Source organism: Schistocerca piceifrons, chromosome 11 (genome assembly GCF_021461385.2).
Source record: "Schistocerca piceifrons isolate TAMUIC-IGC-003096 chromosome 11, iqSchPice1.1, whole genome shotgun sequence".
In the NCBI taxonomy this organism is placed as follows: Eukaryota; Metazoa; Arthropoda; class Insecta; order Orthoptera; family Acrididae; genus Schistocerca; species Schistocerca piceifrons.
The window spans coordinates 9,666,793-9,689,113 of record NC_060148.1 but is presented as its reverse complement, the minus strand read 5'-3'; the positions used below and the strand labels follow the sequence as shown (position 1 = coordinate 9,689,113).

General features: G+C 42.8%; 1 protein-coding gene across 6 annotated transcripts in view; it reads right to left on the bottom strand.

Moving 5' to 3' along the window:
* Nucleotides 1-2,524: 2,524 nt before the first annotated feature.
* The window catches only part of LOC124719938 (probable ATP-dependent RNA helicase DDX60), a 113,182-nt gene continuing 93,385 nt past the window's right edge, over nt 2,525-22,321 (bottom strand). For 4 of the 6 annotated variants that reach the window (XM_047245132.1, XM_047245136.1, XM_047245134.1 and 1 more), the window contains exons 8-9: nt 3,336-3,481; nt 2,525-3,260 (exon numbers count right to left, since the gene is read on the bottom strand). In XM_047245132.1, coding sequence (XP_047101088.1) covers nt 2,964-3,260; nt 3,336-3,481 — 443 coding nt within the window. In that variant the 3' untranslated portion in view covers nt 2,525-2,963. The remainder of the gene's footprint in view (nt 3,261-3,335; nt 3,482-22,321) is intronic. The other 2 variants (XR_007006024.1, XM_047245135.1) reach the window with 2 other exon arrangements.

The following is a 22,321-nucleotide window of genomic DNA, read 5'->3' as shown; positions in this document are numbered from 1 at the left end:
GGTGGCTGTATGGTATACTGCCCGAAATATCAGTAGAAGAACTGAAATTTATGCAGCTGCATACCCGAAATTTTATGGAACAATCGTTGCACCACGAAAACATGAAATGCACATATAATCTCAAAGTTCCCTTTTTTATTCAGTTTTCTTAAATTCTTCTTTATAATATTATTTGATGTTACTTTTCTTCTTATAGTTCAATTTATTATCCTACACTGTGCATTCTTATTTTTCTTTATTATTTGTTTTGGTATTTGTCATCCTTGGCAATAACGGATATTGCCGAATTATTTCAATGAAATAGCATCACTAATCTGTGTTTTCACCTAGGTCACCATACTGAAATGGATTGTCGGTGGTTTTTGCTATGGTCTCGGTGTTACACTTCCTGTGTGTAATCTATAACCCTCTTACGTTTGATATCAGTATATTTATTTAATAAAGTATCTTTCCATCACCTTTCTTTACGTTTGCTAAGATAGACATGCTAGTCAGTTCCACCCAACTGAGCTCCAACATTTTTTGCAGGACTTCGTCTCATTGTGTTTCGCTGAATGCTGAAAGAGAGCGTTATTTTCCGTGCTACTTGATAGATGTAGCAACTGAACTTTATACCTTCAGCCTTTACATTTTCTCTAACAACAACAGTCTTATATAACAAGTGGGTTGACTGATCGCCTTAAACATACATAGATTATGCAAAAGCAAGACAAGAAGTATATCTTAACACAAGTCAGTTCAACAGCCGTTTTTTATGGCATTAATTGTAGTCATGGCCTTTTATCTTTTTCTCCTTCTCTTAAACACCTCCAGAGCAAGGAAAAAGTGATCCCATATAGCAAGAGGAGATTCTCACTCGCCATCTTGTCTTGTAGAAGTGATGGGTTCATAATAATATCTCCCACAGTAGGCTGTTCCAACACTTACTAATAAACATCACAAACATCTTTCATCGTTACACATCCTAAAAGTGTCAGGTCACACTTGAGAACCCAGAACTATGAACTTGGATACAAAACCTCCATTGTATGCCACAGCATAGGAAAATGTTTGTAAAAGAAATGGTACCAAACACATTCCCATCCCATTTATTAATGTATATAGCTCATGCTCAATGGATAGAAGCCACCCAGCTGAGTGAAAGTGTGGCTGTAGGTGCTACACAGACAAATCTTCTCTAGCCCATAACAGCATACCTTTACTAACAACCAAGTCCGTCTTCAAAGTAGACTCAACAGTTTAATATGACACCTACAGACAATCCTTTAGTTGACTGCTAGTATCACTGCGAGGCATTCGAGGTCGAAAGCTACTCACTGCTGAGGTCACAGTTGGTTATCTCACAAGCCAACAAACACAGCTACTACCGTGATGGACTAAGGGGCACACACCACCGTTACAGGAGTTAACCTCCGGCCATCACCATCCCCACCAATAACACAGTAAAAGCACTCCAGTCTACAATCTGCATCCATGTGGAGATAGCAAGAATGACACCGTGCCCAGGAAAATTATTTGGCCGAGTCTGGGAACCCGAGGAGGCAGAACAACTGCTTCCATACCTGGAGATTCCCGGTTCTCCTGCAGTTGTCTCATCTTTGCTGACCCGGTCCTCAGAAGAAGACAAATCAGTCTGGCATAATTTTTTGTTGTTCATGACATTCATCCAATAGCAGATGCAGCATTTACAGGCATATTTGACTGATATTATTTCATGTCATTGCATCTCACTGGTACCTTCCAAAGTGATCTAATTTATTTACTTGAATTCCATTGATATATGTATTGGTCACAAGGCCAACCATGGTCCTCCATCAAATGCATTGCACTATTAGTGTTATTTCCAGTATTAGCTTGTTACCCCATTTAGTTTTATATAGCTGTTGCCAGCACTTTGATACAATCACAAAATTGCTTAAGGAGTTTTTGTAATGTTGCCCAAAGTATACAATAATCTATAATTTGTTTCCCTGTGAGTTTGCTAATGAGTTTTTTGTTTAAAGAAAAGAAGCAGAAAGTGCCATATCATTCATAATACAGTATCCTATACACTTTTACGTCTGTTGCTTGAAAATGCTTTTCAGTAACAATACTGACAGATTTTACAATTGCTCAGGCATCCTCAGCATTCTAGTAGGGATGAGATTACAGCATGGTTCCTGGGAAGTTTTATATCGGTTCAAAGAACGTATTACACACATTAGCTTGTCAGGTCTTAGAAGAATATTTCCCAAAATTTCATCTTATGTCTGTCAGCTGCCTTATTCAGTTACTATTTCTCTCTGTTCTTGCATATTTTCAGCCTGTATTCATATGATTCCTGTGCTAAGCAAGTAACTGACTTATATCAGTGATTAATTACATTTAAGCTCTGCATTCACCTTGACATTGTCAAACAGGTCTGATGATGAAAGATGGTATAGATACTGTACATAAGAAAAAAGTGAACAAATGTTAATACAAAAATCCATTTTATTCCTAAAATATATCCTTAATATTTCATATTAAAATGAATTGTATCAATTTAATCTTTCCCTAAAACCATTCTGTACAAAATTAAAAGAAACTTAATACAAATATCATTTTAGTTTATAAAAAAACAGCATTAATATTTCATTTATCAAAACCAGCTGGATAAATTTAACTTTTTTCTGGAATCCTAACCACATAAATCACCATAAAAACCTTGGATAAAAAATAAAATACATCGATAAAGACATTACTTTGAGAAAATATTCAAAGCACATATCAGGGTAAATAACTCCCTGTGTGCACATTCACTGCAGTAATTACCTGATTTAAAATGTACATTACTTTTATCAAAGAGCAAAAGATTGTTAAGGCACATACTCCACATTTTTGTACTATTCACTGCAGTAATTACCTGATTTAAAATGTACATTACTTTTATCAAAGAGCAAAAGATTGTTAAGGCACATACTCCACATTTTTGTACTATAAATTCAATCCTCTACAATTTTGTATGCTTTATTAAATTTCTTTCTGAAATTTTCTGATATTATTCCAAATGTTTGTATAACTGCTCTGTTTTCATCAGCATCATCAAAATCTTGCAGACTTGTGTACACTGCTAACAAAACTAACAAAAAATCCTTCAAATAACTGAAGTCATCACCATGTCTTATTAAATTTTCCTTTAAAATGGCCTTCCGTATACCGTGATTATAGAAGTCCCACGCGTAGCTATTCAGACTCTGATCTACCTCAAATATTGGAACTATTTTTTTATCAGTAAATACCTGCAATTAAATAACACATGTTAGGATCCAAAAATTTAAATGAAAATTACGGTTTAACATTAGTACCCAATTTACCTGATGTCTCAAATTGGAGACAACATCTTTTTCCGAATAAAGTCCACTGTCACTATAGCCCGAGAGTGCAATGAAAGCTGAACAAATAACCCGTGGTTCGTAGTCCACCATCATTTCCTGCAGAAGGTGAGGCAACTCATTTTCTGCTGAAACAATATACTGTGATTAAATAAAATACTACATTTTATACACACAGAAGAAACAAAAACACACATCATTGTGAAAAGGATAGATTGCTACTCACCATATAGTGGAGATGTCGAGTCACGGACATGCACAACAAAAAACTGCTAAACAAGTAAGCTTTTGGACAAAATGCCTCCTCCTGCAGCAGACACTACACACAATACATTTGCACAAATATAACTCACACTTACGTGAGGTTGCCAAGGCCAGATTGTGTGAGCAACTGAGCACGATGGGCCGAGCAATCTGTTGGTGGGGGTAAGGAGGAGGATGGGGGAGAGTAATGTGGTGCTTATGGGAGCATACAGGGACAAGGTGGGGAGAGGGTACAATCAGGAGGTTAGATAATGGGGAGGGGTGGGAGAGGAAAAGGAGAGAAGTAGAAAGACTGTGGATGCATTGGTGGAATACAAGGCTGTGTAGGCTCGAGTGGGTCCCAGAGAAAGGGATGAATGACAGTGACTAACAAAGGTTGAAGCCAGGATTTACAGGAATGTTGAATATATTGCAGGGAGAGATCACACCTGTGCAATTCAGAAATGCTAGTTTTAGTAGGAAGGATCCAGATGGCATAGACTGTGAAGCAGTGATTGAAGTGAAGAACACTTGTGTTGGGCAACGTGCTTTGCAACTGGGTGGCCACTGTAGATCACACGACTGCTTTCACAGGCTGCCCTGCCTTCACGGAATACGTGAAACCTGTGACCGGACTGGAATATGCGGAGATGGCAAGATGTACGGGACACGTGTTGTGTCTAGGTCTATTACAGCGATATAAGGCGTGGGGTTGGGAGTAAGGACGGAGTGGGGATTTTTTTTTTTTTTGAGTCATAAGTCTTCTGACTGACTTGATGTGACCCATTATTAAAATCCATGGAGAAGAAATAAAAACTTTGAGGTTCACCGATGACATTGTAATTCTGTCAGAGATAGCAAAAGGACTTGGAAGAGCAGTTGAACGGAATGGACAGTGTCTTGAAAGGAGGGTGTAAGATGAACATCAACAAAAGCAAAACGAGGATAATGGAATGTAGTCGACATAAGTCGGGTGATGCTGAGGGAATTAGATTAGGAAATGAGACACTTAAAGTAGTAAAGGAGTTTTGCTATTTGGGGAGCAAAATAACTGATGATGATCGAAGTAGAGAGGATATAAAATGTACACTGGCAATGGCAAGGAAAGCGTTTCTGAAGAAGAGAAATTTGTTAACATCGAGTATAGATTTAAGTGTCAGGAAGTCATTTCTGAAAGTATTTGTATGGAGGGTAGCCATGTATGGAAGTGAAATGTGGACGATAAATAGTTTGGACAGGAAGAGAATAGAAGCTTTCGAAATGTGGTGCTACAGAAGAATGCTGAAGATTAGATGGGTAGATCACATAACTAATGAGGAAGTATTGAATAGGATTGGGGAGAAGAGAAGTTTGTGGCACAACTTGACTAGAAGAAGGGATCGGTCGGTAGGACACGTTCTGAGACATCAAGGGATCACCAATTTAGTATTGGAGGGCAGCATGGAGGGTAAAAATCGTAGAGGGAGACCAAGAGATGAATACACAAAGCAGATTCAGAAGGATGTAGGTTGCGGTAGGTACTGGGAGATGAAGAAGATTGCACAGGATAGAGTAGCATGGAGAGCTGCATCAAACCAGTCTCAGGGTTGAAGACTACAACAACAACAACAAACCACGGATTCCTCTCCTGTGCTAACTTCTTCATCTCAGAGTAGCACTTGCAACCTACATCCTCAATTACTTACCAAATGTATTCCAGTCTCTGTCTTCCTACACAGTTCTTACCCTCAACAGCACCCTCTCTCCAAATCAGTCCACCTGATTTTCAAAATTTGTCTGTAGCACCGCGAGGATATTTTTTAGATTCAGTTGGTGGGAGGATACCACCGTGGGAGGGGTTGGAAGGATAGTGGGTAGGACATTCCTCATTTTAGGGCACGATGAGAAGTAGTTGAAACTGTGGTGGAGAATGTGGTTCATTTGCTCCAGTCCTGGGTGGTACTGAGTCACAAGGGGAGTGCTAGTCTACAGCCAGACGGTGTGACACTGAGAGGTGGTAGGTGACGAGAGATAAGGCAGGGTAGATCTCTTTCTGCACAAGGTCAGGATGGTAAGTTCGATCTGTGAAGGCCTCATTCAGACTCTCGGTATACTTCGAGAGGCACTGCTCGTCACTCCAGATGTGACAATCGCAGGTCTCTAGGCTTTATGATAGGACTTCTTGTTATGGAATGGGTGGCAGTTGTCAAAATGGAAGCTCCTGGTGGTTGGTAGTTTGTATACAGATGGAAACAATGATGTAGCCATCTTTGAGGAACAGGTCAACACTGAGAAAGACATCCCTCACCTGATTCAGATTCGTCGATGAAATCTTCACGATCTAGAATGAGGGTGCGGACACCTCTCCACATTCTTCCAGAGCCACGACACCTTCTTCCCAATTTGCTTCACTCGGTCCTCCCCAACCCGACAAGGCACCTTTTCCAATCTTGACCTCCACCTCAAAGACGGTTACACCAGTACCTCACTCCACGTCAAACGTACCGACCACCGCTAATACCTCCCGCATCCCGTTCTGTACCGAGAAGTCCCTTCCGTACCGTCTAGCCGCCTGCAGCTGTCGCATCTACGGTGACGAGTGGTCCCTCTCGAAATATACGGACCGTCTCACTTACGTCTCCACGTACCGAAATTATCCACCCCACTTTGTACGGAAACAGATCTCCTGCGTCTTATCTCTCCAGTCATCTACCACCTGCCAAAATCCCACTGTCCGGCCACAGAAGAGCACCCAGGACCGGAGCAGCCGAGTCACAGACTCCGCTAGGGTTTTGACTACCTCTCGTCATGCCCCGAGATGAGGAATATCCTACTCGGTACTTCCCAACTCTCCCACAGTGGTATTCTGCCACCTACCAAACCTAAACAATATCCTCATCCGTCCCAACTCCCAACCCTTTGCCTCGTGGCTTATGTCCCTGTGACAGGCCTAGATGCGAGACCAGTCCCATAATCCACCCACCACCACCTACTCCAGTCCAGTCAGAAGCGTCATCTAACCCATCAAATAAAGGTCACCCTGTGAAAGCAGTCACGTGATCTAGAAGCTCAGCAGCAACCACTGAGCTGCATGACGACTAATGAACTGTCTCTCAAGGTGAATTGCCACCGACAAACTGTGGTCGAGAAATAGCTTGACCAACCAGTTGCAGAGCACATTGCCCGAAACAATGTTCTTCACTTCAGTGACTTCTTCACAGCCTGTGCCGTCAGGATCGTTCCTACCAAAACTAGCATTTTCTAAATTTTGCAGGTGGAAACTCTCCCTGTAATACATCCTACATTCCCATAACTTCCTGACCTCAACCTTTGGGTCATTGTCTGTCATCCACTTCCCTGATCTCACTCCAGCACTATACAGCCACCAATGCAACCACAGTATTTTTACTTCTCTCCTTTTCCCCTCCTCTCCCTGCCCACAGTCTAACCTCCTGACTTGTACCTAGCCATACTAACCTCTCCCCACCTTGTCCCTGTATGCACCCACGTACACCACTTTACTGTTCCCCATCCCCAACCTGCCATCTCTCCCCATCCGTGCCTCTGCCGCCTCCTCTCCTTGTCCCTACCACCCAGATTGCTGTGTGTGTGTGTGTGTGTGTGTGTGTGTGTGTGTGTGTGTGTGTGTATTTACTCTGTAAGAAATCTTTGTGGCCAAAACCTTACTTGTTCAGCAGTCTTTTTGCTGTGAAGTAAGCTTGTCAGAAAGTAGTACAGTAAGTGCTAAAGAAGCTTAGTTGTATTATAGAAAAATCTTTTGTTGATAACAGGAGGGTCCTGAGGGAATTTACTGAAAATGTTGATTTGCATTTGCATTTGAACTAGTGAAGCTGAAGGAACGTGACATTTTTGTTTACGATTAGTAAAAGCAAAAATTATGGAGAAGCGAGGTCAAGGCTACACGTACGGAGAAGAACAGGTACTTGCAACGAAGTGGAACACATCTTCGAAGAGAACTACTCCGGCAATATAACTATTAACTATTATGAACTATTGTGCATGTAATGTAAGATATTCCAAGTCAGGAAAGGACAATCAGAACAAATGAAACAAGATTGATGAAATGCAAAGTGACTTTAAAGAAGCTGTCAGTATGGTGGCCAGGAGGGACAATCTAAGGGGAGCAACTGAATTAGTTGTCTTCATAGGTAACAGTATGTTATACACACGGTGAAGCCGAGGCGATGAAATTGGGCTAGCAGTGGCAGTAGAACTTGCTCTACAGAAAAAGAATGCGTTACTCTCAGCGAGAGACAGGGGAATAGTCCCACGAACAAGATTTGGGTGTGCAGATGAGGTGGTACGACCATTCAGAGATGTAAAAGATTTCAAGTGTTTTTCATGTGGGATGCGAGGGCATACTGCCGGTAATTGTAAATAGAATAACCCCGAGGGCAGTGTCCGAATAATGACAACTGAAGAATTTCCAAAATTCTGTTATCACTGTGACGAGCGTGGTCACAGGGATGTGGAATGCGGAGTGTGGTTAACGTAAGTGATGGATGTAGAGCTTAGCACATTTCTAGATAGCTGCAGGGAGAGCGACAGATTATGTGCACGGAAATTCTATCTGCCGGGTAACGGCGAACCGTGTACGAGTGCAAAAGACGTAATGTTCTTTAAATGTAAGTGAACAGGGCACTGTGCCAGGGACTACCACGAAGGTGCAAGTCGTGCACAAAGACAGTGCAAGTGCAAGTAAATCGGGGAAAAGTCAGAAAAACTGAGACAGGTGGGCACTGTCATTTTAAATATGCCTACAGTTTGGGTAACAGACTACGGCCACAGACAGCGACTTGTCGATGTTGGGTCAAGGCCGGACGTCCCGCGTGACAGATTAATACAGATTTTATAACACGTCATACGATTGAATTAGATTATGTGGGAAAAGTGTTAAGAATTCAAAGGCAAGACAAACCATTAGCAGTAGAGGAGAAACCAAAAGGTTACGGTTTAGAAGCTGATCGAGAGTTCGACAGGGAAATAGGATCACGAGAGGAAAATGTCAAAAGTGGACAGTAATGTATCGTGGCGTAGTGAAAGGGAAATGGTTATCCCAAAAAGAAAAAAGGGGACTTTATGCAGGGTGTGTGTATAAGAGTTGTTAGTGAAATTGCAAAATGTAGAGTCATTGCAGTGAATTTTTCAGAGGACAAAGATCGGCTGAAGAATGTCAGGTGAGTGACAGAAGCATTAAAGGCACTAGTGCAAGTGCACAAAGTAAAAGGCAATAAAGAATCCTTGAAGACAAAAAGCTATATTAGTGCTTTATGGAAAAATCAAAATTAAATGCAGAAGCAAAAAGAGCAACAGTGGATGAATATGGAGATGTATCCTCCCAAGTTTCAGGTGACGGACAGCCACATACATCTGCAGTGAAGGATAGGATACCGATAGCACCAGATCACTCGCGGAAGGTGGTGAGTAGGTCGTACCAGATTCCGGAAGTGCACAGAGAGGTATTAAAAGAGCAAATTGAACAAATGCTGAAAGATCATAACTGTAGAAAGCAAGAGCGCCTGACATGCCCCGATATTGTTGGCTCTAAAAAAGTTAGGCGCAAGTGCCAAACACAAGTGGAGTCGCAGTGCACTACAGGCAATTAAATGATACTACTGTACGCAATGCATTTCCTCTAACAAATATATCAAATATCTCGGACCAGCTACAGTACACAAAGTACTTCTCGACACTCGATCTTGCGAGCAATACCGTCGAATGTTGACGGGTGAAAAAGAACGGAGAAAAAAATTGCATTCAGTTCGAACTACCAGAAATATGTGTAAAAGCAAAGGCTAATGGGGCTGAAAGCAGCTCCAGGATACTTTCAGTGGCTAATGAACCCAATTTTGGCCAGATTGCCAGGGATAAAACATTTTGCTTATCTAGAAGATAATGTGTGCAAGGGAAGAAAGTTACAAGAGCATCATTAGAAGTTTGGGGCAATGCTTGATTGGTTGTGAGAGCATAATTTAAAGCTATAAAGTATCAGTTCCTGAGGAAAGAAGTGATCTTCTTAGACCACTGCATTACGGAAAAGGGAATTTTGTCAGGCACTGTGAAAGTGGGGATGGTGAAGTTCTTCCCTCAGCCAGAATAACACAACTGAAGGGATTCATAGGCTTAGTCAGGTACTAAATGCTTTCATGGAACTGAAGGAGAAATTAATCCACTACTACTTCACTATCCGGACTACAGTGAGATGATAGACATGGACAATGAAGCTTTGGGAGCATTTTTGTCCCAAGGCAAGAGGATGGCGAAGACATGCACATGGATATGCATCCAGGTTGCTGAACAAGGCAGACTTAAACTACAGTACCATGAAAAAGACTAGTATTGCATATATAAGGTATTAAAGGGCAGTATGTTGGTGGATCTGCCATACATACTCAGGTGATTTCGCACGATGGGAACTGACAGATTTTGAACACGGAATAGCAGTTGGAGCCGGACGCGTGGCACATTACATTTTGGAAATCGTTAGGTAATTCAGTATTCCGAGATCAACAGTGTCAAAAGTGTGCTAAGAATAGCAAATTTCCGGCATTGCCTCTCACCACGGACAATCCAGCGGCTGATGGTTTTCACTTAATGACCAGCAGCGGTTGTGTTTGCAAAGTCATCAGTACTAACACATGAACAACACTGCATGAAATAGCTGCAGAAATCAACGTGTGACATACGACGAATGTATCCATTAGGACAGTGTGGCAAAATAAGAAGGGCGTTTGAAAAGTCGGTGCAAAAATAAAAACTACTTATGTGTTTGGGGTAAACCTTTTTTATTTTTCGAAATAGTCTCCTTTTACACTTATACACTTCATCTAACGTTGTTCTAATTTGTTGATCACTTCTGAATAATAGGAATTGTCTAAGTTTGCAAAATAGCTATTAGTTGCTGGAATCACCTCGTTTGAATAAAATCTTTGTCCTGCCAGCCATTTCTTCAAATTGGGGAACAAATAATAGCCTGAGGGAGCCAAGTCTGGAGAATAGGGCGGGTTTTTGTAAAATGAGTTGGAATCCTAATTCCATTAATTTTGCGACCACAACTGCTGAGGTGTGCGCTGGTGTATTGTCGTGATGGAAAAGGCCTTTTTTTGGGTTCAATCATCGGCGTTTTTCTTGCAGCTCGGTTTTCAAACGGTTTAATAACGATGAACAATATGCACCTGTAATACTTTTACCCTTTTCCAGATGGTTGATGACGATTATCCCTTGTGAATCCCAAAAGGCAGTCGCCATAACATTTCCGGCCGATGGAACGATCTTCGCCTTTTTTGGTGCAGATTGTCCCTTGGTAACCCATTGTTTAGATTGATGTTTGGTCTCAGGAGTATAGCAATGTATCCATGTTCCAGCCACATTGACAAAACAATGCTTAAAGTCCTGCAGATTCTTCCTGAACAGCTGCAAACCATCCTTGCAACACTTCACACGATTCCATTTTTGGTCAAGCACGAGCAATCGCGGAACCCATTTTGCGGATAGCTTTCTCGTGTCCAAATGTTTACGCAAAATATTACGTACCCATTCATTCGAGATGCCCACAGCACTAGCAATCTCGCGCACCTTAACTCTTCTGTCATCCATCACCATATTATGGATTTTATCAATGATTTCTGGAGTCGTAACCTCCACAGGGAGTCCAGAACGTTCAGCATAGCTTGCGCCCATATGGCCACTCCGAAAATTTTGAAACCACTTATAAACTGTTCTAATGGAAGGTGCAGAGTCACCGTAATGTTTATCAAGCTTCTCTTTAGTCTCCTGAGGCATTTTGCCTTTCATAAAGTAATATTTAATCATCACACTAAATTCTTTTTCGTCGATTTTTTGGCAATCACTCGACTTCCTTCATTCACAGAAATGCCAAACACAAAGAAATAGACCAATATGGCTGAAACTTAGTGTGCATTCTTTCCAAAGATGCTACTAACTAAACATGACCTAAATACATGCCAGTGGTGCCATCTCTTGGACTTTGCACGGACTTCTCAAATACCCCCTCGTATGATGTTAATGGACAACCGATGCAATTGCCTTTGCTAACAGCACAACACATCTGCAGTGCCTCTCCTGGGCTCGTAACCGTGTCGGTTGGACCCTACGTGACTGGAAAACCGTGGCCCGGTCAGACGAGTCCCAATTTCAGTCGATAAGAGCTGACGGTAGCATTTGAGTGCGGTGCAGACTGTATGAAGCTGTGGACCCAAATTGTCAACGAGGCACTGTGCAAGCTGGTGGTGATTCCATAATACTGTGTTTACACAGAATGGACTGGGTCTGGTTCAAGTGAACTGATCACTGACTGGAAATGGTTACGTTCGGCTGCTCGGACACCACTCACAGCCATTCAGTAATGGAATTTTTACGGATGACAACAGGCCACGTCACCGAGCCACGACTGTCCACGATTGGTTTGAAGAACATTTTGAACAAATTGAATGAAAGATTCGGCTGCCTAGATCACCCCAACACGAATCCCATCGAACATTTATGGGACATAATCGAGAGGTCAGTTCGTGCATAAAATCCTGCACTGGCAACACTTCTGCAATTATGGACGGCTATAGACAGCATGGCTCAGTATTTCTGGAGGAGACTTGTAATCACTTTTCAAGTTGCTGCACTACCTATGCTGGGCAAAAGGAAGTCCGACACGATATTGGGAGGTATCCTACGACTTTTGTCAGCTCAGCGTACACGCAATGAAGCGGTTCCAACTACGCTTGTATAGGTGAAGGTTTAGAGTCATAACATACTGTAAGCCATTAACATAGATCTTTAGTGTGACGGATTTGAGTTCGAGACTCCCGAAGTGGAGGCGGAGGTTCAAAGAGCACGCTTACGAGGTAATCTACAAACTTGGCAGGTTAAATAATAATGCAGATGCTCAGAGTAGAATGAGGCCCAGAAAACAGGAACAAATAAATGAGGAACAGTCTGCGAAACAGTGATGCAGGAATGGGAGAACTCTTAGTGAAAGCAAACAGGGATAGAGGACTCCCGTGAGTGTGGAGCGACGGCAAGTAACCGCAGAAGCAGAGCTGGAAGCAGGCAGTGAAAAGGAAATTAGTCTCCAAAGCAAGGAGACTATTTTAAGAGAGGTGCGTGATAATCAGTTGCAGGGACACCAAGGAATGCACAGGACTTGTAAGCGTACTGTCATATCGCTAGCTCGGTTACAGAGTATCTTTGCGAGCAGCCGCGTCTGTCGAGTCGAGTGAGGGACACGAAACTGTTTTGTTGAGTTGTGGGTAGCTCTGCATGTGAGAGGCATTGTTAGTATGGAAGTTGAAGTGTGGCTACAAGTGCTATCACTGGAAAGTGATGAAATATAGAAATGAGTCAGAAGGAAGTGTGCCAAGAAGAAATTTAAAAATGAGCAGTGCTGCCGATAACGTATTTGTGTATCCTCTCGTCATGTGTCGCACAGCATCGATTGTCCATGCCTGTGTTCAGTCTCCCTCGTCCGTGCCGTGTTCAGTCTCCCAGAATGAACTGATGTGAATCAGTAAAAATAAGTTACCATAAAAGAGTGCAATAACGTGCCAGTGTCTTGTAGTGAGTGTGAGGACGTGTGTTCGGTCATCGCATTCCTGCATCATTGACAATTGGCCGTGCCGCGACGGTTACGCGCACGCTCGTACAAGTGAGAACTGAGAACTGAAAAATTAACTTTACGAACAGTGTTATACCATTATTAGTATTGAGGAGGACTGGTATCGAAAGAAATCTGTGTATGCGTGTCGAGCGTAAGAACTTTCATTCCGATTACTCGGCTTTCGCATCATTGACAATCATCCGCGCCGTGTTCGGTATGCGTACACTCGTCCGAGTGATATTGTGGACAGATAATCATCGAGACTGTCAATTGGGATAAACATTTACGACTTAGAGTGTAAACAGTGCAACCTGTGATTTCCATATTGCCTCAGAATATAGATGTTCATACCAGACGTAGAACAGTGTTGTGCTTAAAACATTGAGTGGCTCCCCTAACTCGTTTGCATATTTTGATAGATAATTTCAGGCAAGCCAGCAGCAGTGTAGAGCAGAACAGTACGACCGCTACGGGATTACCAGGTACGTGGTGTGGACAGCGCACACGGCCAAGAAATGGGTCAGAAGCGAAAAATCCACTTTTAGGGACCCCACCCCCATATGTACTCCCGGGCGTGTTACAGACTGTTGAGAAAATAAAGTTGTATAACCAGTGCTGCAGAATGGAGTGTGGGATTGAGAACTGTGTAAAAAAATTGACTATCATGTCAAATAAATAAGTACACTCAAGTCAATGCCTTTGGAACTTACAAACATAGCTGATACAGAGTTCCTTCGGAAATATCAAATACAGATAAGAGATATATGCTGACTTTTCAGGGTGTTTTGGGTAAATTTACAGTAGGTCTGCTGATAGAAAGATAAGATGCAGACACAGTAGCTGAAGCATTTGTGGAACGTATAGTGTTAATGTGAATGCTGAAGATTAGATGGGTAGAACACATAACTAATGAGGAGGTATTGAATAGAATTGGGGAGAAGATAAATTTGTGGCACAACTTGACTAGAGGAAGGGATCAATTGGTAAGACATGTTCTGAGGCATCAACGGATCACCAATTTACAATTGGATGGAGACCAAAAGATGAATACACTAAGCAGATTCAGAAGGATGTAGGTTGCAGTAGGTACTGGGAGATGAAAAAGCTTGCACAGGATAGAGTAGCATGGAGAGCTGCATCAAACCAGTCTCAGGACTGAAGACCGCAACAACAAGAACAACACAGTGTTAATGCATATGACGCTTCACCTGTTCTTTTAATGGATGAAGGTTCAAATTTCTTGAGTGGTGTTTTCAGAAGAGTGTGTAAATTGTGAAGGATGATGAAAATACAGACTAAAGCTTACCACCCAGAATCTAATGGCACACTGGAAGGAAGCCACTGGCGAATATCAGACATTTTGTAACATGGATCGAAGTTCTTGGGACAAACGGGTACTTTGTGCAATTTCTGTGTGAACACCACACCACACAGCAGCAAAGGGTACACATCATTTGAATTACCGTATGGGAGAAAAGCAAATATACTGGGAATACTGCAATTAGAGTCAACAGAGACCAGCTATGTACATGAAGGAATTTCAAGTGGGTGACAAAGCATTGTTCTTCAATGAGTCAGTAAGTCATGGCAGATCTAGAAAGCTAGCTAGATTAACAGTGGTGAGGGCCATATAAAGTAAGAAGCATACAAACACTGAATGTAATAATAAAGATTAAAAACAAAGGTACGTGCACACAGATTAAAACAGTATTTTTAACTTCAGATATGGTACATGCAGGAAGAATCTTACCACTACTAGTAATCATAGGGATACATGCAAGCTCCAACCCAGACCACTGACAATTGTTTGTAAGATAACTAAAGTGTATAAGTCTTCAGGACTGTAACACGATAATCTTCGGGAAATTGACACTTACAGTACCACTTGGAAAATTTAACACGTGTAAATTTGGATGTTATTTTGAACGTTGAAAGGTATGGAAAATTAGCAGTCCAGAGACGTAGGGACACACTGAAAAAACTGAATGTAGGTTTAATAGTGTGTCACCTGCTAGACTTAAAGTGACATGACATACACAGTCACACGGCTACAGATATCGGTAAACCAGCAGACGAGGCACAAGACGGGAAGTAATAGGTGCTTTTTAACTTCACTGAGCAGGTAAGTGAAACATTATTTGGCATGCTAAATGAAGCACTGACGGCCTCTCACGCTACTCTGCCATTTTGTCAACACGTTGCGCATACATGATCACGTTATAGATCAGATGAGTAACCCTGAAAGCAAAGTTGTCCACTGCCATTACCCGGCTGAAGTCAGATTCACGCTAGCGAGACCCATCGGGCATTGCACGTCACAGCAAACCGTATACAGAGGTATAATGCACACACCGACGTCAGGTGGACAGCTGATTGGCTCGATGAACTGTCGACGGGGTTCACACACTGAGCACCAGGAGTGATGTGATCAGTTTCTCCTTGCCTCAGTGCCAAGTTCTGTGACTAATGAAATGTCTGTGTTTTAATTCTCACTCGGTTACTGAACGAACGTGACGGTATGCGCTTGTATATTAATTAGCTATGCAACAGCTTCTTTGTGAACTGTTCTACATATGAACTTGGATGACAGTTCTGAATAAAACACACTGTCTCAAGAGACTGCATTGCATTTCACATCTGCCCTCACTGTATAAGAATTCAGCATACATATTAAGTCCGTAAGTCGAGCGACAGAGTGTGAAACTGGTGACCCCGATGTGATACAGTGAGAGGACATAAAGTCAGCAATGAACAAGCAACGTGCCAAATTTTCACGAAACAGGAAATTGTGAGATGGAAGTCATTAGACTGGCAATGTGGCTACTCCTGTTACGGTCACACAACCCGATGTTACGGTTCGTGCAGGTCGACTCGAGTTTTCTCAGTGCTGGAGCGACTGATTCCACCAAATCTGCACTGGAGGTCAGCGAATTAGATCTTCACTATGCAGCAGAGGTGCGAGACATAATTACCTCACTTTCTGTGCAGACCTGAGGTCAAGTTAATTCGTACAGTGTCAGCTTTGTGAGAAGAACAAATGAGACAGGTACTGATGCAGGAGGACACTGGAGACACAAAACCATACCAGCCATTTACAAAGCAAAGTTGACGCTTGCACTGCGCCAGATACATCATTACGTACATTATGGAGCAGTTACCTGCCTGCATAGGTAAAACCCATTACAGCTTCCCAAATGGAGATGTCGCTAGACGACATAGTGGACCTGCCGGACAGGATTCGGGACACAACTGTGCTGACCTCCTGCACTGCAACTGCGACGGCAGACCACAGCACGTCAAGAGCGACGTGTGCGGATTACGACAACCTCACGACAGAGGTCGATGCACTGAGTAAACGTATCAGTAAACTGCTCTCTGACCAGCACGCTAGTGGACATTTCCGTAAATGATCGAGAAGCTGTTACTCCACAAACTTCTCGGCAGCACACGACACCACCCGGCCAGACACTTGACGGTATCACCGAAAGATCAAAGACTGTCAGTCGCTCTCTCTGTGACTCTTCATTTTAGTGCACACTGGTTTTCATCTATGTATTTTGCTGTGGACCCTGTTATGCAAATATTGACCGCTGACTTTGTTACATCTTTCTGTGGCTAACAACTCATCCGTCACTACTTATGGAATATTTTTGCATTCGGAAAAGAAAGTTGGTGATTGAAATTTCGTATGTAGATCTCGCCGCAAAGAAAACCGCCTTTGTTTCAGTGACTGCCACCCAAACTCGCATATCATATCAGTGACACTCTCGCCCCTATTGCGCAATACCACGAAATGAGCTGCCCTTCTTTGCGATTTTTCGATGTCCTCCGTCAATCTCACCTGGTAAGGATCCCACACCACGCACCAATATTCCAGCAGAGGACGGACAAGTGTAATGTAGCCTGTCTCTCTAATGGGTTTGTCGCATCTTCTAAGTGTTCTGCCAACAAAGTGCACTCTTTGTTTCGCCTTCCCCACAATATTATCTATGTGGTCTTTCCAATTTAAGTTGCTCATAATTGTAATATCTAGGTATTTAGTCGAATTGACAGCCCTTAGATTTGTGCGATTTATCGTACACCCAAAATTTATTGGATTTTTTTTTTTTTTTTTTTAGTACCCATGTGGATGACTTGCACTATTATTTGTTTAGTGCCATTTGCCACTTTTCACACTATACAGAAATTCTCTCTAGATCATTTTGTAATTGGAATTGATCGTATGATGATTTTACTGGACGGTAAGTTACAGCGTCACCTGCAAACAATCTAAGGGGGTTGCTCAGATTATCACCTAGATCATTTATGTAAATCAGGAACAGAAGAGGGCCTATTACACTACCTTGCAGAATGCCAGATATCACTTCTGTTCAACTCAATGTTTTACCATCTATCACTGCAAACTGTGACCTCTCTGAGAGGAAATCACAAATCCAGTCACACAACTGAGACGATACTCCATATGCACGCAATTTGATTAATAGTCGCTTGTGAGGAATGGTATCAAAAGCCTTCTGAAAATCTAGGAATGTGGAATTGATCTGAGATCCCATGTTGACAGCACAAGAACAATATTCTGTGAATCCGTGTTGGTTATGTATCAACAAGTCATTTTCTTCAAGGCGATTCATAATGTTCGAGTACAGTATATGCTCCAAAATCCTACTGCAAATTGAAGTCGGTGACATGCGTCTGTAAATCAATGGGTGACTCCTATTTCCTTTCTTGAATATTGGTATGACCTGTGGTACTTTCCAGTCTTTAGGAACAGACCTTTCATCAAGTGAGCGGTTGTATATGATTGCTAAGAAAGGCACTATTGTGTCTGCATACTCTGAAAGGAACCTGATTGGTATACCATATAGACTGGAAGACTTGCCTTTCTTAAGTGATTTGAGTTGTTTCGCAGCACCTAAGATATCTGCCTTTATGTCACTCATGCTAACAGCTGTTCTGGTTTCGAATTCTGGAATATTTACTTCTTCTTCTTTCGTGGAGGAATTACGGAAAACTGTATTTAGTAACTCCGCTTTAGTGGCACCATCATCGGTAACATTTCCATCGTCATCGCGCAGTGACGGTATTGACTGTTTCTCTGCCACTGGTGTACTTTACATGCGACCATAGAATCTCTTTGGGTTTTCTACCATATTTTGAGACAATGTTTCATCGTGCAAACTATTAAAAGCATCTCGCATTGATGTCCGCTCTAAATTTCGAGCTTCCGTGAAACTTAGCCAGTCTTGGGGATTTTGTGTTCTTCCGAATTTGGCACACTTTTTTCGTTGCTTCTGCAACAGTGTTCTGACATGTTTTGTGTACCATGGTGGATCAGTCCCGTCTCTTATTAACTTATGCTGTATGAATTTATCTATTGCTGTCTGATACTGTATCTTTGATTTGAGCCATATCTGGTCTACACTTACATAATTAGCTTGGAAGTCTCTTAGGAAGGCATCAAGCAAATATCAACAAGTATTTATGGAAGTGGCACGGCAACAATGAATGTTGGCCGATAGAAGTAGAGTGTATTTTATAGCATATTTATAGGTTTCAACCATACACGATGTTCTCGAATGAGAGAAGGAAGAGTGATTACAAATTCTACATCTACATCTACATTTATACTCCACAAGCCACCCAACGGTGTGTGGCGGAGGGCACTTTACGTGCCACTGTCATTACCTCCGTTTCCTGTTCCAATCACGTACGGTTCGCGGGAAGAACGACTGCCAGAAAGCCTCCGTGCGTGCTCGAATCTCTCTAATTTTACATTCGTGATCTCCTCGGGAGGTATAAGTAGGGTGAAGCAATATATTTGATACCTCATCCAGAAACGCACCCTCTCGAAACCTGGACAGCAAGCTACACCGCGATGCAGAGTGCCTCTCTCGCATAGTCTGCCACTCGAGTTTGCTAAACATCTCCGTAACGCTATCACGCTTACCAAATAACCCCGTGACGAAACGTGCCACTCTTCTTTGGATCTTCTGTATCTCCTCCGTCAACCCGATACGGTAAATTCCTTCCCCAGGTAACACCATCAGCAAGGGTGGGCACGGGGTGCATCATAGTTTAGGCAGTTTGCAGCTCTACAGCAACTAAGGGGTAACTGTGTTGCAAAATTGACACCTGGAGGGATGGGTACTCTTCTCCAGGCAGGAAGATAGAATCCTAACCAGCCACTTCTGGATTCTTAAATTAATTTACAGTGCAAGGGAAGCAAGGAATGGAGAATGAAGGCCGGAAGAAGATACAGTACCTGCACAAACAGTGACCCATCTAAACAATACCTTTGAACCCGACCATGTTAACTCGCTGGACCGGCCAGTAACGACACAAAAAAGATGGATCAATGTGAAACAAATGCTTCAGCGTGTGTGGCAACACTATAACAGACAACACCACAAGATAATGCCAGTAAGCTTCACAGTCTCAAGCATAATCTCTGTTTTGGCTACGAAGCCTGTACCCACTTAAGGCAGAAAACTGCCTGCCCATCTGAACTCCATGTACAACCGAGTGGGTAACCTTATCAAGTTGTAAGTGATTAAGTATATCAGCCACTGGACACTAATTCAAAGTGAACGGAATGTATATAAATGTAAAAATGTAAGATGTATTGTCAAGTAATTTTAAGACATAGTACAGGGTTATTACAAATGATTGAAGCGATTTCACAGCTCTACAATAACTTTATTATTTGAGATATTTTCACAAAGCTTTGGACACACATACAAAAACTCAAAGTTTTTTTAGGCATTCACAAATGTTCGATATGTGCCCCTTTAGTGATTCGGCAGACATCAAGCCGATAATCAAGTTCCTCCCATACTCGGCGCAGCATGTCCCCATCGATGAGTTCGAAAGCATCGTTGATGCGAGCTCGCAGTTCTGGCATGTTTCTTGGTAGAGGAGGTTTAAACACTGAATCTTTCACATAACCCCACAGAAAGAAATCGCACGGGGTTAAGTCGGGAGAGCGTGGGGGCCATGACATGAATTGCTGATCGTGATCTCCACCACGACCGATCCATCGGTTTTCCAATCTCCTGTTTAAGAAATGCCGAACATCACGATGGAAGTGCGGTGGAGCACCATCCTGCTGAAAGATGAAGTCGGCGCTGTCGGTCTCCAGTTGTGGCATGAGCCAATTTTCCAGCATGTCCAGATACACGTGTCCTGTAACGTTTTTTTCGCAGAAGAAAAAGGGGCCGTAAACTTTAAACCGTGAGATTGTACAAAACACGTTAACTTTTGGCGAATTGCGAATTTGCTGCACGAATGCGTGAGGATTCTCTACCGCCCAGATTCGCACATTGTGTCTGTTCACTTCACCATTAAGAAAAAATGTTGCTTCATCACTGAAAACAAGTCTCGCACTGAACGCATCCTCTTCCACGAGCTGTTGCAACCGCGCCGAAAATTCAAAGCGTTTGACTTTGTCATCGTGTGTCTGGGCCTGAAACAATTGTAAACGGTAAGGCTTCTGCTTTAGCCTTTTCCGTAAGATTTTCCAAACCATCGGCTGTGGTACGTTTAGCTCCCCGCTTGCTTTATTCGTCGACTTCTGTGGGCTACGCGTGGAACTTGCCCGCACGCGTTCAACCGTTTCTTCACTCACTGCAGGCCGACCTGTTGATTTCCCCTTACAGAGGCATCCAGAAGCTTTAAACTGCGCATACCATCGCCGAATGGAGTTATCAGTTGTTGGATCTCTGTTGAACTTCGTCCTGAAGTGTCTTTGCACTGTTATGACTGACTGATGTGAGTGCATTTCAAGCACGACATACGCTTTCTCGGCTCCTGTCGCCATTTTGTCTCACAGCGCTCTCGAGCGCTCTGGCGGCAGAAACCTGAAGTGCGGCTTCAGCCGAACAAAACTTTATGAGTTTTTCTACGTATCTGTAGTGTGTCGTGACCATATGTCAATGAATGGAGCTACAGTGAATTTATGAAATCGCTTCAATCATTTGTAATAGCCCTGTATTAATCTGCGATCTGGTGGACAGGAGATCTTCCAAAGAGAAGAGACGTATTGGGTGATTGCTTTGTAACTCGGCATCACCGCGGGCCGATGCAATTCTTTTGCGTGAGGCTACAGATAAGCTGTGCTGCCACAGCAAGAATCACCACCCGGGATTGTAGAGGACGAGTCAGCACACGTCCAGCCTCGATGCGGGTGCCGGGGCTGCTATACTGCCGACACTGCAAAGTACAAGAGCCAGACTGTACACATATCGGACTACCACGAGCCCGCATCTGGCATTGTGCCTCTACTGTGGCTTATGGGATGAAGAATGGTGTCCTGTTAAAACAGGGGTGGAGCAAGCAACCATAAATACTGCCCATTTCAGTTACGAGGTGTGTGTCATCTTCAACAGCCAGCCCAAAGAGGTACTCCGTGGCAGTCATCGATTTTGTGTGGGATATGCAGCCTGCTGTTACTAGACACCACCTCACTAGTTGTGGGACTATACAGGATGCACCAAAGTCCAAATGCTGCCGGGAACAGCATCGCTCCTGCGAAACGCAACTCGCCCTTTTTTCACACGATATCTTACAAACCGTGGATGAAGGGTATCAGACGGAGGCCATATTCCTCGACTTCCGGAAAGCATTTGACTCGGTGCCCCACTGCAGACTCCTAACTGAGGTACCAGCATATGGGATTGGTTCCCAAATATGTGAGTGGCTCGAAGACTTCTTAAGTAATAGAACCCAGTACGTTGTCCTCGATGGTGAGTGTTCATCGGAGGTGAGGGTATCATCTGGAGTGTCCCAGGGAAGTGTGGTAGGTCCGCTGTTGTTTTCTATCTACATAAATGATCTTTTGGATAGGGTGGATAGCAATGTGCGACTGTTTGCTGATGATGGTGTGGTGTCGTCGTTGAGTGACTGTAGGAGGATACGAGATGACTTGGACAGGATTTGTGATTGGTGTAAAGAATGGCAGCTAACTCTAAATATAGATAAATGTAAATTAATGCAGATGAATAGGAAAAAGAATCCTGTAATGTTTGAATACTCCATTAGTAGTGTAGTGCTCGACACAGTCAAGTGGATTAAATATTTAGGCGTAAGATTGCAGAGCGATATAAAGTGGGACAAGCAT